The following is a 16660-nucleotide window of genomic DNA, read 5'->3' as shown; positions in this document are numbered from 1 at the left end:
TGCCCTTGCACTTCAGTTATGACCTCTATTTGCAATATCTTTGAATCTATACTACCAGCTTTAACATTTCCCCCATGTTTTAAGTCCCACCTTCCCAAATGCTTATTCGACATATCCATCTGGTAGACATCTCTATTATCTAAACTCAACATATCCAAATCAAAATACATCTTTCTGTTCTGACTCTACATGTCCAAGAATTTTCCCTTCTATTCACAACCCTCAAACATTTCAAGCTGGAAGAGATTCTAAGGGTTCATTTTACAACTGGGGAAATTGAGGACCAAGAATACTAAATACATTTTTGCTCATCACCTCCAATTAGTTGCTCTATAATATTATGTTTCTTATGTTCCTTCTTGTTCAAAAAAATTCAGTGTTTCCCTTTCACCTAACCCTTAAGACATTTGCAGATCTTATGGTCAGAGTGTTTTTATTATAACGTCCCTTCTCTGCTGCCCCCCTCCAATAATCCTTCAAATAAAATCTCTCCTTACAAACAAACACAAAAACAAAACAAAACTTCAATGGTTTCCCAACATTCACAAGATTTCAGCTTGCCATTTAAGGGTTGTCAAAATCCAGTTTTATAGCCCACTACTCCCATATATGAAACCTCTGCTGCAGGCAAGTGGGTCTATTCCTCTAATTTTTACTCTTCCTTATGTGACTCAGCCTAGAAGACCGTTGTCTTCAATTCTGTGGAAACCCTACCTCTCCCTCAAAATACAGTTTAAATATCAATTCCTTTGCTAGTCTCAACAAACTGAAATTAATTTCTCCATCTGAATAGTTTTGGCATTTCTGATCTATAAATTCCGAGAACACGTCTTAAATTCTGTTTTGTACTGTGGAAATTTTTCTTTCTATTTTATGGTCTTTCAAAGTTTCCTCAGGCAGAAAGTACCTGTTCCGTGTTCCCCACAATACTTAGCACAGTGCCTGGCACATGGAAGCTCAGTCAAGTTGACCAAAAGGAGAAGTAAACTTAAGGGTTTCTTACCTTGGTGATGTCTGTGTGATCTTTGAGCCCATTGGTCATACACCAATATCGCCACACATTCAGGGCATACCGTGTTGCTTTGGTTGTATTTGGGCTTACTGCACTGGTACACAGATCATTCAAGTCATCATTCATATTAAATACAGGAAATTTGTTGAGCTTAGTAGAATAGGCTAGAAACAAAAACAATAAAAGGCATTAAAATAATTTCCCATTCCCTCCTTCACAGAATTGTATCTTTGGATCATGTTAAACAGGAGAAAACTCCTAAGAGATATAACACGTTAAAAAATGAAATTTCTATCAAGTATACATAAATTAGAATAAATACAGTAGGGAACAATGTTTATAGCATGAAATCGATGTAGTAACCATGCATTTAATCCCAACAATTTTGCCACATGTATTAACTGATATACTAATGCAGGCATTACAATAATAGAAGGGAAAAAATGAATGCAAAAAAACAAAGAATGTTCTATCTAAAATTTTCACTGTAAAAAAATAGCATTTATGCTAACAACAACGACAAAAGGATAGAAAGAAAGGAAGACAAGTTATACATCCTTTCTCTTTTCCTTAGCACATGAAGAGCTGTTACTTCTCTGCAACATATAGTCTCAAGTATCTTATTTGTCATCCTGGACAATGCTGAATTAAATGGTATTAGCATATTTCTTTATTTCTTTTCACAAATTGATAAAGAGAGAGAGATTTCAACCCTGACTCCACAACCCATCAGCTAGCTTAGAGTCAGAATGGAAGGTCAAGTAGAATATTAGGGAAAGAGGGGGATGCTCCAGAGAGGCTCACATTGTCTCAGAGGAGAGCAAACAGATTTTAAATTGCAATTGTCGCTGCAGCCTGTGGATCAAAAACCACATTCACAGAAAGACAGACAAGATGAAAAGGCAGAGGGCTATGTACCAGACGAAGGAACAAGATAAAACCCCAGAAAAACAACTAAATGAAGTGGAGATAGGCAACCTTCCAGAAAAAGAATTCAGAATAATGATAGTGAAGATGATCCAGGACCTCGGAAAAAGAATGGAGGCAAAGATGGAGAAGATGCAAGAAATGTTTAACAAAGACCTAGAAGGATTAAAGAACAAACAAACAGAGATGAACAATACAATAACTGAAATGAAAACTACACTAGAAGGAGTCAATAGCAGAGTAACTGAGGCAGAAGAAAGGATAAGTGACCTGGAAAACAGAATGGTGGAATTCACTGCTGTGTAACAGAATAAAGAAAAAAGAATGAAAAGAAATGAAGACAGCCTAAGAGACCTCTGGGACAACATTAAATGCAACAATATTCGCATTATAGGGGTCCCAGAAGGAGAAGAAAGAGAGAAAGGACCCGAGAAAATACTTGAAGAGATTATAGTCGAAAACTTCCGTAACATGGGAAAGAAAATAGCCACCCAAGTCCAGGAAGCGCAGCGAGTCCCATACAGGATAAACCCAAGGAGAAACACGCCAAGACACATAGTAATCAAACTGGCAAAAAATAAAGACAAAGAAAAATTATTGAAAGCAGCAAGGGAAAAATGACAAATAACATACAAGGGAACTCCCATAAGGTTAACAGCTGATTTCTCAGCAGAAACTCTACAAGCCAGAAGGGAGTGGCATGATATACTTAAAGTGATGAAAGGGAAGAACCTACAACCAAGAATACTCTACCCGGCAAGGATCTCATTCAGATTCGATGGAGAAATCAAAAGCTTTACAGACAAGCAAAAGCTATGAGAATTCAGCACCACTAAACCAGTTCTACAACAAATGCTAAAGGAACTTCTCTAAGTGGGAAGCACAAGACAAGAAAAGGACCTACAAAAACAAACCCAAAACAATTAAGAAAATGGTCACAGGAACATACATATCGATAGTTACCTTAAATGTGAATGGATTAAATGCTCCAAACAAAAGACACAGGCTTGCTGAATGGATACAAAAACAAGACCCATATATATGCTGTTTAAAAGAGACCCATTTCAGACCTAGGGACACATACAGACTGAAAGTGAGGGGATGGAAAAAGATATTCCATGCCAATGGAAATCAAAAGAAAGCTAGAGTAGCAATACTCATATCAGATAAAATAGACTTTAAAATAAAGAACGTTACAAGAGACAAGGAAGGACACTACATAATGATCAAGGGATCAATCCAAGAAGAAGATATAACAATTAGAAATATATATGCACCCAACATAGGAGCACCTCAATACATAAGGCAACTGCTAACAGCTATAAAAGAGGAAATTGACATTAACACAATAATAGTGGGGGACTTTAACACCTCACTTACACCAATGGACAGATCATCCAAAATGAAAATAAATAAGGAAACAGAAGCTTTAAATGACACAATAGACCAGATAGATTTAATTGATATTTATAGGACATTCCATCCAGAAACAGCAGATCACACTTTATTCTCAAGTGCGCATGGAACATTCTCCAGGATAGATCACATCTTGGGTCACAAATCAAGCCACAATAAATTTAAGAAAACTGAAATCATATCAAGCATCTATTCTGACCACAACACTATGAGATTAGAAATGAATTACAGGGAAGAAAATGTAAAAACCACAAACACATGGAGGTTAAACAATACATTACTAAATAGCCAAGAGATCACTAAAGAAATCAAAGAGGAAATCAAAAAATACCTAGAGACAAACGACAATGAAAATGCGATGATCCAAAACCTATGGGATGCAGCAAAAGCAGTCCTGAGAGGGAAGTTTATAGCTATACAAGCCTACCTCAAGAAACAAGAAAAATCTCAAATAAACAATCTAATCTTACACCTAAAGGAAATAGAGAAAGAAGAACAAACAAAACCCAAAGTTAGCAGGAGGAAAGAAATCCTAAAGGTCAGAGCAGAAATAAATGAAATAGAAACAAAGAAAACAATAGCAAGGATCAATAAAACTAAAAGCTGGTTCTTTGAGAAGATAAACAAAATTGATAAACCTTTTAGCCAGACTCTTCAAGAAAAAGAGGGAGAGGACTCAAATCAATAAAATTAGAAATGAAAAAGGAGAAGTTACAACAGACACCGCAGAAATACAAAGCATCCTAAGCGACTACTACAAGCAACTGTATGCCAATTAAATGGACAACCTGGAAGAAATGGACAAATTCTTAGAAAGGTACAGCTTTCCAAGACTGAACCAGGAAGAAATAGAAAATATGAACAGACCAATCACAAGTAATGAAATTGAAACTGTGATTAAAAATCTTCCAACAAACAAAAGTCCAGGACCAGATGGCTTCACAGGTGAATTTTATCAAACATTTAGAAAAGAGCTAACACCCATCCATCTCAAACTCTTTAAAAAATTGTGGAGGAAGGAACACTCCCAAACTCATTCTACGAGGCCACCATCACCCTGATACCAAAACCAGACAAAGATACTCCAAAAAAAGAAAATTACAGACCAATATCACTGATGAATATAGACGCAAAAATCCTCAACAAAATACTAGCAAACAGAATCCAACAACACATTAAAAGGATCATACACCATGATCAAGTGGGATTTATCCCAGGGATGCAAGGCTTCTTCAATATACATAAATCAATCAATGTGAAAAACCATATTAACAAATTGAAGAAGAAAAACCATATGATCATCTCAATAGATGTAGAAAAAGCTTTTGACAAAATTCAACACCAATTTATGATAAAAACTCTCCAGAAAGTGGGCACAGAGGGAACCTACCTCAACATAATAAAGGCCATATATGACAAACCTACAGCAAACACATCATTCTCAATGGTGAAAAACTGAAAGCATTTTCTCTAAGATCAGGAACAAGACAGGGATTTCCACTCTCACCACTATTATTCAACACAGTTTTGGAAGTCCTAGCCACGGCAATCAGAGAAGAAAAAGAAATAAAAGGAATCCAAATTGGAAAAGAGGAAGTAAAACTGTCACTGTTTGCAGATGACATGATACTATACATAGAGAATCCTAAAGATGCCACCAGAAAACTACTAGAGCTAAGCAATGAATTTGGTAGAGTAGCAGGATACAAAATTAATGCATAGAAATCTCTTGCATTCCTATACACTAATGATGAGAAATCTGCAAGAGAAATTAAGCAAACACTCCCATTTACCATTGCAACAAAAAGAATAAAATACCTAGGAATAAACCTACCTAGGGAGACAAAAGGCCTGTATGCAGAAAACTATAAGACACTGATGAAAGAAATTAAAGATGATACCAACAGATGGAGAGATATACCATGTTCTTGGACTGGAAGAATCAATATTGTGAAAATGACTATACTATCAAAAGCAATCTACAGATTCAATGCAACCCCTATCAAATTACCAATGGCATTTTTTACAGAACTAGAACAAAAAATCTTAAAATTTGTTTGGAGACACAAAAGACCCCAAGTAGACAAAGTGGTCTTGAGGGAAAAAAACGGAGCTGGAGGAATCAGACTCCTGGACTTCAGACTATACTACAAAGCTACAGTAATCAAGACAATATAGTACTGGCACAAAAACAGAAACATAGATCAATGGAACACGATAGAAAGCCCAGAGATAAACCCACGCACCTATGGTCAACTCACCTATGACAAAGGAGGTAAGGATATGCAACGGAGAAAAGACGGTCTCTTCAATAAGTGGTGCTGGGAAAACTGGACAGCTACCAGTTTTCATTTTAAAAGAATGAAATTAGAACACTCCCTAACACCATACACAAAAATAAACTCAAAATGGATTAGAGACCTAAATGTAAGACTGGATACTATAAAACTCTTAGAGGAAAACATAGGAAGAACACCCTTTGACATAAATCACAGCAAGATCTTTTTTGACCCACCTCCTAGAGTAATGGAAATAAAAACAAAAACAAGTGGGGCCTAATGAAACTTAAAAGCTTTTGCACAGCAAAGGAAACTATAAACAAGATGAAAAGACAACCCTCAGAGTGGGAGAAAATATTTGCAAATGAATCAATGGACAAAGGATTTATCTCCAAAATATATAAACAGCTCATGCTGCTCAGTATCAAAAAAAAAATGCAATTCAAAAATGGAGGGAAGACCTAAATAGACATTTCTCCAAAGAAGACATACAGATGGCCAAGAGGCATGTGAAAAGCTGCTCAACACCACTAATTATTAGAGAAATGCAAATCAAAACTACAATGAGGTATTACCTCACACTGGTCAGAATGGGCATCACCAGAAAATCTACAAACAACAAATGCTGGAGAGGGTGTGGAGAAAAGGGAACCCTCTTGCACTGTTGGTGGGAATGTAAATTGATACAGCCACTATGGAGAACAGTATGGAGGTTCCTTAAAAAACTAAATCTTGAATTACCATATGATCCAGCAATCCCATTACTGGGCATATACCCAGAGAAAACCATAATTCAAAAAGACACATGCACCCCAATGTTCATTGCAGCACTATTTACAATAGCCAGGTCATGGAAGCAACCTAAATGCCCATCGACAGACGAATGGATAAAGAAGATGTGGTACATATATACAATGGAATATTACTCAGCGATAAAAAGGAACGAAATTGGGTCATTTGTAGAGATGTGGATGGATCTAGAGACTGTCATACAGAGTGAAGTATGTCAGAAAGAGAAAAACAAATATTGTATGTTAACGCATATAAGTGGAACCTAGAAAAATGGTACAGATGAACTGGTTTGCAGGGCAGAAATTGAGACACAGATGTAGAGAACAAACGTATGGACACCAAAGGGGGAAAGCGGTGCGGGGTGTGGGGTGTGTGTGATGAATTGGGAGACTGGGACTGACATGTATACACTGATGTGTATAAAATTGATGACTAATAAGGACCTGCTGTATAAAAAAATAGATAAAATAAAATTAATAAATTAAGAAAAAAAAAGGGTCTCTCCCTCCTAGGAGTAGGGTTCATGCCATGCTCCCTTGCAACCCTCCCTCCTCCCCCCTCCACCTCCTTGGTATTGATGAGGTCTGGGCTACAAAAAGAAAAAAAAATGCAATTGTCAAATTACTTCAGATGAAGACTGGTGTTCCTCAATGTGTCCACTTTAAATACTAGTCGTCAGAGTAAATCCACAACCATTAGCTGGCCGCACTTCATACTCTGTAATCCACTAACACTGGGCTTAAACTTGAAATTGTTGTCTTTGGATAGAAAAAAAAAATCAAGGTAAACCATCTCACAGTGAAAACAATGCCAACTTGTACTTTATCTAATGGTTCTGACCCTCTCTGGAATGTTTCTGTATTCAAACCAGGCACAGAAAGGCTGAGAAATAGCAAAATGAGTTAAGGCATTACCAAGGTGATATACAAAGTGGTTTCATCTAACTCACCTCATCTTTCTCTGCTCCCACTCAGGAACTCCAAACCACCAGCCTCTTGTTGTTCTCTAGCCTCTCCCTGTGCCCAGGACACCCACATCACACCGTCCCTACACTTAGCCTGAGAAATCCCTCCATGGTCTTTGTACCAATCAAACAGTATCTTTTTTCAATTCCAATTCCAATTGCACACTCACATCTATGTGATCTTTCCCCATACAAACCCAACTCCCTTATTCTCTCCTTCAGTATGAGCCCCAGATTTGCTTTATTATTCCTTGGAACTAATAATCTAATTGTGCCCAGAAGATCTCTTCAACTGGTTTATATGCTCCTTTAGACTGCGTCTTCACCCTTTAAGTCTGCTTTGAACTGCTGAACACACAATCTGCTTTAATAAATGCTTATAGCAAGAGAGCAGTAAACAGTGCTAGAAATGCTTTCCAAAGCAACTGAGTCATGCAGGCATATTGCTCTTACCACCCTCCTAAGCTGACATAACTCACATTATTGCTGGGACTTGCTTGATATTAATGAAAGGATTCTAGTATAAAATTTACTATCATTGCCTCTAGCACTAACTGAATGCTTACTATATGCCAAGAGTTATGTAAATTATCTGTCGTCTCTAAGCAACTTTATACCTATTTTACAGGTAAGGAAACTGAACCTCACACATTTAGTAACTTCATACATCACTCATCCAATATTTACTGAGGTACGCTCTCTGTACCAGGCACTGTGCTGTCCCAAGTCATGGAGTTGGCAAGTAATAAAGCCACAGTTTGCACCTGGGTCCTGCTGACTCTATGCCCTGGTCACTACAGCAAAGGAATCAGGTACTATAGGGATAAAATGCTTAGTAAGGAATACAGTTTAGATATTAGCCACTTGTGCTTCTGAAAAATATCCTTGCCTCCCAAATTTACTCAGATTAACCTTCATAAGTCTGATTTAGTTAAACAACTACTATAGCTTTTAAAAACAACAACAACAAAATGATTTATTTGCAACACAGCCTAGTCCCCATCATTTTATTTTTTTGGCTGCTGTGGGGCTTGTGGCATCTTAGTTCCCTGAGCAGGGATGGAACCTGGGCCCTCGGCAGGGAAAGCAGGAGTCCTAACCACTGAACCACCAGGGAATTCCCCCCATTACTTTAATATGCAGATGAGTAGAAAAGAGTCACACTGCAAGATAGGATGACTAAGTTTAATTATTACATTAAATAATTAAACGACCTTAACTAATATATTTTTTTATCACAGGACAGAGACAGTACACTGAAAATGGAAACCAATGTCCTAGTATATAGAGAAACAGGGAAAGAATGCTTGTACAGTTACATAATGGGAAAGAAATTTGTGAAAATGAAATGACATATACGATTCCTTCATGATTGTATTTAAGGATTATGTTTATTTAACTGCTTTTTAAAAATTTTGAGTAGAAGTTCTAGTGTTACAGTGCTGAGGACATTTTTAGGAGAGTATATTGATGGAGAAACAAACAAAAGTAAGAACTTATAACTGAATACAGGGAAAAGAAGGGACTACTAAAGAAGGATTTGAATTTTTTTCCTCACTAGAAAACAGGCAAACTCTGAGCTGAAAGTTAGGAAGAGGAGGCCGTGGGAGTGGGAGGGGACTATGGGATCATGTCAGTGTAACCTAAGGACAGCCAGATCTGAATGATTATCCTGCTTTCTATACGTAGCTGCCACTTACATCATTTACAGAACAGTGTGTAAAGTGAGGGAATCTGCTGTGGAAGGCTACCCTCAAGGTCAGAGAGAAAAGGGGCATTGCCTCAGGTAACTCTGGGCAGCCCCACTGGACAGAGAGGGAAAAAAAGAAAGCAGCTACAAAAAGCAAGAAATCCCCAAATGTACACCATCTCTCAGGTAGCACCTTCCCTGTGTCTAATCTGAGAGAGTTCCTGGCTTCCCAGCCTGTTTTCCGTTCATATACCCTGCAGGGAAGCTTATTCATGGGCTCTTCTTTGTCCACTCATTACAGCTAGGTGAGGTCCACCTGCAGAACCCTGTGCTTAACTATTACCTGCAAAAGTGAGCTCTGCCCAGGTTCAAACAGGAACCTTGAATAATGTCTAAGGAAATCCCTATAAGCTATCAATAATGATAAATCTAGACTTTCATTTTAAAATGTGAACATACAAACAAGCATCACTTGGCAACCGGGGAAAACTAAAAGCATGGAAGTTACCACATTACACAAGCAGAGCAACTAATTTCACATCCCCTATCCTCCCCCTGAAAACAGACTTAATTCAGAAAAATCAAAGAAAAAATTTAAAAGATAGATACATAGATTTGAGAGGATAATGCATCCTTAAAACAAGAACAGCTTTCATTGTAGAACAAGGAAGATCCTGGAAACTTTAAATGATTGAAAAAACATATTTTAAAAATTCTGAGAAGAGCTGAGTATGAGAATGAACATGGCTAAAGGACAAATTAGTGATTAGGAAGGAATTTTCCCTGAAGGGCAGGCAAAGTAATAAAAACTGATAATTATGAGAGTGAAGTTAAGAAGCATGGAAGACAGACTATGGAGAAACAAAATCCATCTTATAAGAATTCAAGAGAAAAGGTTATAAGAGGATAGGATAAAATAATCAAAGATACAATCTATGAAAAGTTCTGTTAATCAAAGAAAGATTTTAATCTTTAGGGTGTTAAGGTTCATGAACTGTCAAACAGACACACTGAAAAGACACATATATAAACATATCTTGGTGAAATTTCCAAAATCTAAGAACGAAAAGAAAATTCTATAATCTTTGTGGTAGGGGGGAAAAAGCCATCAGCAGAATAACAAGAATTAGATTTTTCATCTGTGATACTAAAAAACAATGACTCAGTCTCCTCAGAGCTGTGAGGGAAAAGGACCATAAGTGAAGAATTCTAATACCTAGCTAAAGTATCATTCAAGGCAAAAGAAAGATATTTTCAGTCATGAAAGAAGTAGCATCCAAGCACCCTTTCTTAAAAAAAAAAGTTAGTCGTGGATATTTGCAAACAAAATGAAAAATGAATCAAAGAAAGGGAAAGATACTGGGTACAAGGTATAGTAAGAAGCAAAAAATTACTTCTAACACTGAGTAATGTAGCAAGTGAGCACGACACAATTGTTAAGAAAAGACTGTGAAAAGAGATGGGGCGTGATAGAACAAAATCTTGAACTAAAACTCCCCATAATTTCAATAAAATAAGGGAAAAGGGGAGAGGAAAGATAGAAAAAATATGATTAAGATCTCATCCTCTTTGGAAAGGATAAAAAGCAAAGAGGAAAAAAGAAGGGAGAGGTTACCAATGTTAATTAATTTTTATATTAAAAATATGTGTTTAAATCTGTTAAAAACAAAACATGAAAGAAACAACTATTAGAATGGATATAGGATTTTCAAGTAAGAGTAAATAAAGGAGTATCAGCAGAAAAAGAGTTAAAAACAAAAATCCAACATCTGCAATCTATCAAGCAAAACTTGGGACAAGTTAACAAACAAAATAAAGAACCAAGAAAGAAAGCATGATGTAAAGAAGACATACATATGGCCAACAGGCAAATGAAAAGACTCTCAGTAACACTAACCATCAGGGAAATGCAAATCAAAACCACAATGAGATATCACCTCACACCTGTCAGAATGGCTCTTATCAAAAAGACAAGAAATAACAAGTGTTGGTGAGGATGTGGAGAAAAGGGAACCATTGTGCACTGTTGGTGGGAATGAAAATTGGTGCAGCTACTGTGGAAAAGAATATGAAGTTTCCTCAAAAAATTAAAAATAGATCTACAGTATGATCTAGCAATTCTACTGTTAGTAGAAATTCAATCTAGTCGAAGAAAACAAAAACACTTATTTGAAAAAATATATACAACCCTATGTTCATTGCAGCACTATTTACAATAACCAAGATATGGAAATAACCTAAGTGTCCATTGATGGATGAATGGATAAAGAAGGTTTCTCTGTGTGTGTGTGTGTGTAATACTACTCAGCCATAAAAAAAAGGTAATGTTGCCATTTATGACAACATAGATGGACCTTGAGCGTATTATGCTAAGTGAAAAAAGCCTGTGAAAAACAAATACTGTATGATCTCACTTATATGTGGGACCTAAAAAGCAAAACAAACAAACAAGACAAAAACCAAAACCCAGACTCACAGATACACAGAACAGACTGGTGGTTGCCAGAGGGGAGGGAGGTAGGGGGGTTGTGAAATGGGTGAAGGGGATCAAGAAGTACAAACTTCTGGGGGACTTCCCTGGTGGCACAGTGGTTAAGAATCCACCTGCCAATGCAGGGGACACAGGTTCAAGCCCTGGTCAGGGAAGATCCCACATGTTGCAGAGCAACTAAGCCCTTGCACTACCACTATTGAGCCTGTGCTCTAGAGCCCGTGAGCCACAACTACGGAGCCCGCGTGCCACAAGTACTGAAGCCTGTGTGCCTAGAGCCTGGGCTCTGCAACAAGAGAAGCCACCGCACTGAGAAGCCTGTGCACCGCAATGAAGAGTAGCCCCCGTTCGCCACAACTAGAGAAAGCCCATGTGCAGCAACGAAGACCTAACGCAGCCAAAAATACATAAATAAATGAATAAATTTATATAAAAAAATAAAGTACAGCATGGGGAATATAGTCAATAATATTGTATTAACTTTGTATGATGACAGATGACTGTGGTGATCATTTTGCAATGTATGCAAATGTTGAATTACTATCTTGTACACCTCAAGTTAATATAATATTGAATGTCAACTATACTTCAATTTAAAAAATGTTGTCAGTCTACATAAGAAACAAAACTCAGCTATATATGTTCTTTACACATAGGAATTAATAGGGTATAAAAGTTGAAAGCAAAAGGATAAAAAAAAAAGGGTATACCATGTGAACAATAAAGAAAGGAACGCTGGTATAGCTATACAGTATCAGACAAAACAGACTTTAAGGCAAGAAGCATTCATTACCAGAAATAAAAAGAGATGTTTTAAAATTCAACAGAGAGATACAACAATCCTAAATTTGTATGGACTTAACAATACAGCCTCAAAATATAAAAAGCAAAACTTGAAAGAATTTAAAAAAGAAATAGGCAAAACTACAACTAAGGTTTTAATACATCATTTTACATACCTGACAGAACAAGCAGACAAAAAATTGTACAGATATAGAAGATATGAATGATGCAAGCAACAAACTGGATGTAATTGATATACAAAGAACAACATATCAATGGCAGAATACACATTCTTTTCAAAGGTACATGATACTTTTTTTAAAAATTGAAATATAGTTGATGTATAATATTATGTTAGCTTCAAGTGTACTACATAGTGATTTGACAACTGCATACATTATAAAATGATCACAAAGTTATTACCACATTACTGACTATATTCTTTATGCTGTATATTACACCCCTGTGGCTTCTTTGTTTTATAACTGGGGTTTGTACCTCTTAACCTCCTTCACCTATTTCACTGCAGCCTCTATTCTCCTCCTCTCTGGAAACTACCCATTTGCTTTCTGTATCTATGAGTCTGTTTTTGTTTTTTGTTTGCTTGTTTGTTTTGTTTTTTAGATTCCACATGTGAGATCACAAGGTATTTGTCCTTTTCTGACTTATTTCACTTAGCATAATACCCTCTAGATCCATCTATGTTGTAGCAAATATCAAGATTTCACATAACCCTTTTACGAAAATAGAAATGCTAGGACATAAAGCTAGTCTCAACATTTCAAAAGATTAAGTCATTCAGAATATCAGTAGAATTTTTAAAAATCAGAGGGAATTAGGAAATACCTCAAAATGAGTGATAATGACAATATAATGTGTCAAAGTTGTGGGATGTGGTTATTACAGTACCTACAGAGAAAATGATAGCATTAAATTCAGAAGAAAGATTGAATATCAACTATACCAGGAAATTATAAAAAGAGAAACAAATACAACCCCAAAAATAAAAAGAAGGAAGCAGTACACATAAGAACAGAAATCAATGAAATAGGAAATAAACTTACAATAAAAAAAGTAACACTGGCTTCCCTGGTGGCGCAGTGGTTAGGAGTCCACCTGCCAATGCAGGGGACACAGGTTCATGCCCTGGTCGGGAAGATCCCACATGCCACAAAGCAACTAAGCCCGTGCGCCACACTACTGAGCCTGTGCTCTAGAGCCCGCAAGCCACAACTACTGAGCCCGCGTGCCACAACTACTGAAGCCCGCGCGCCTAGAGCCCGTGCTCCACAACAGAAGAAGCCACCGCAGTGAGAGGCCCACACACCGCAACGGGGAGTGGCCCCCGCTCGCCGCAGCTGGGGAGAGCCTGCGTGCAGCAATGAAGACCCAACACAGCCAAAAATAAGTAAATAAATAAATTTATTTAAAAAAAAAAGTAACACCAAGAGATGGATTTGAAAGACTAACAAAATTAACAAACTATTAAGAAAAAAAGAAGAGTCTGTGCAGTTCAAACCTGTGTTGTTCAAGGATCAACTATAATGCCAAACCTAAAACTTCTGCTAGAGAATAGAAAAAGAGGGAACACTATCCAATGTCTTCTATAGGGCAGCATAACTTTTCTATAAACATATGACAAGAGTAACACAATAAAATTACAAGCCAGCACAGCTCATAAACACAGACCCAAAATCTGTAACACAAAATGAGCAAATTGAATGCCTACCTCACACCTAAACAAAAAAAGCAATTCTGAACGTATTACCTAAATGTGAATGGTAAAACAATAAAGCTTCTAGAAGGAAACACAGGAGGCCATTTTTTTATTACCTTGGGGTAGGTATATACTTTTAAACAGAACATCCATATTATTACCTCAAAAGTGAAAATTTGATAAATTGGATTTCATTAAGATTAAAAAGACATTTATCAAAATGTACCATAAGGAGAGTGAAAAGGCAAGTCATATATATAGTGGGAGAAAATTTTTGAAGTGCATATAATTGACAAATCAAATAGAAGGCAGATGGTCCAATTAAAAATGGACAAACTTGAATGGGCACGGCATAAAATAAGAAATATCATTTATATTTCAGGAAATATAAATTAAAATATACTCATCAATATGTCTAAAATAAAAAACAAAATATGCAAATATCTAGTGTTGATGAGGGTGTGGAACAACAGGAACACTATTACTCAGCTGGTAGGACTGTCGATTTGGACACTTTGGAAACCAACTGGCAGCATCTACTCAAGTTGAACAAACACACATTCTATGATCCAGCAATCCTACACCTAAGTATATACCACACAGAAATGTGTACGTGTGTACTAAATGGCCTGTATATATGAGTGTTCACAAAAGCATAATTAATAATAAATAGGGACTTCCCTGGTGGTGCAGTGGTTAAGACTCCATGCTCCCAACGCAGGGGGCCCAGGTTTGATCCCTGGTCAGGGAACTAGATCCCACAGGCATGCCGCAACCAAGAGTTCGCATGCCACAACTAAGGAGCCGGTGAGCTGCAACTAAGGAGCCCGTGAGCTGCAACCAAGGAGCCTGCCTGCCGCAACTAAGGAGCCCACATGTCATAACTAAGGAACCCACGTGCCACAACTAAGGAGCTGGAAAGCCACAACTAAGGAGCTGTCAAGCCTCAACTAAGACCTGGTGCAACCAAATAAATAAATATTAAATAAATAAATAAATAGCCCCAAACTGGAAATAACCCTATGTCCATAAATAGCAGAATGCATATGAAACTGTAAAATATTTATACAATGAGTTATTACGTAATAAAGGAGGAATGGACTACTGGAGCAAATCATATGTACAAACATGGATGAATCCCACAAACACAATGTTAAGGAAAAGAATCCAGACACAATAGAGTACATTGAAATGGTCCATTTATATAATTCAAGAACAGATGAAAATGACTCTATGGTGAAGTAATATAGTGGATACCTTAGGGAGATAACAAAGGGAGGAGGCCACACGAGAGAAACTTCTGGGGTTCTGTCTTCCTCTGGGTGGTTACAGCAATACGTTTGCTTCATAAAAATTTATCAAGTTGTACGCTAATGATCTGTGCACTTTTCTGTTTTAAAATTCAATAAGAAAACTTTACACCAAATCCTTAAAATTAAAAATGTACAGGCATATCTCAGACATATTGCAGGTTGTTTACACAATAAAGCGAATATCGCAATAAAGGTACACAATTTGTTTGGTTTCCCAAAGTGAATATAAAAGTTATGTTTACACTACACTGTAGTCTATTAAGTGTGCAATAGCATTATGTCTAAAAGAACAAATGTACGAACCTTAATTTAAATGTACTCTGTTGCTAAAAAATGTCAACCAAAGTCTGAGCCTTCAGCGAGCTGTAACCTTTTGGCAATAGTGACATCAAAGATCACTGATCACAGATACCATAACAAATATAATAAAGAAAATATTTGAAATACTGCCAGAATTACCAAAAACATGACACAAAGACATGAAGTGAGCAAATGCTCTTGGAGAAATGGTGCTGATACACTTGCTTGATATAGGGTTGTCACAAACTTTCAATTTGTAAAAAAATGCAGTATCTGCAAAGCTCAATAAAGTGGACTGCAATAAAATGAGGTGTACCTGTATATACAAACTTAATAAATGAAAAGTTATACCATGTACCTGTATGGGAAGGCTCAATAATATAAAGATTTTTAACTTCTTCAAGTAATCTTTAATTCAATGTAATTCTAATTAAAATCTCCCTCTTTGTTGTTACTTGTCAGGTTGATTCTAAAATTTATCTAGAGAGTAAATGCATAAAAAAAGGAAGGCAATTTTGAAAATAATAACTGGCAGGCCCTGCCCTGAAAGATAAAAACATGTACTATAACACTGCAATAATTTAAAGTGTTAAGTTCTGGTAAAGAAATAGACAAGTAGATTAATGCTACTGAATAGTCCAGAAAAGGTCTGTGTAAATATGCAAACTGAATATACAGTCACCCAGGACCTGCCCCACCCTGACCCCCACAGATACCAAAATCCAAGGATGCTCAAGCCCCATATACAATGGCCTAGTATTTGCATATAACCTATGCATACACTCCTGTATACTTTAAATCATCTCTAGGTTACTTATAATATCCAATACAATGTAAGTGCTATGTAAGTAGTTGCCTGGCAGAAAATTCAAGTTGGAACTTTCTGGGATTTTTTTTTTTTTGATCCGAGGTTGGCTGAACCTGCAAATGTGAAACCCACAGGTACAGAAGGCCAACTGTATAATAAAGGCTCCAA

At 36.8% G+C, this 16660-nt stretch overlaps 1 protein-coding gene across 2 annotated transcripts in view; it reads right to left on the bottom strand.

The window, feature by feature from the left end:
• KIAA1958 (KIAA1958 ortholog) overlaps positions 1-16660 on the bottom strand; it is a 180725-nt gene that overhangs the window by 20798 nt on the left and 143267 nt on the right. For both annotated transcript variants that reach the window (XM_022579022.2, XM_022579021.2), the window contains one exon: positions 1004-1176. In XM_022579022.2, the coding sequence (XP_022434730.1) occupies positions 1004-1176 (173 nt within the window). The remainder of the gene's footprint in view (positions 1-1003; positions 1177-16660) is intronic.

The sequence above is a fragment of the Delphinapterus leucas genome, chromosome 6 (genome assembly GCF_059928025.1).
Source record: "Delphinapterus leucas isolate spDelLeu-1000000601 "Yukka" chromosome 6, BTC_Dleu_Yukka2, whole genome shotgun sequence".
NCBI lineage: Eukaryota > Metazoa > Chordata > Mammalia > Artiodactyla > Monodontidae > Delphinapterus > Delphinapterus leucas.
The sequence above is the reverse complement of the archived record's forward strand: the minus strand, read 5'-3'. Positions and strand labels throughout refer to the sequence as shown.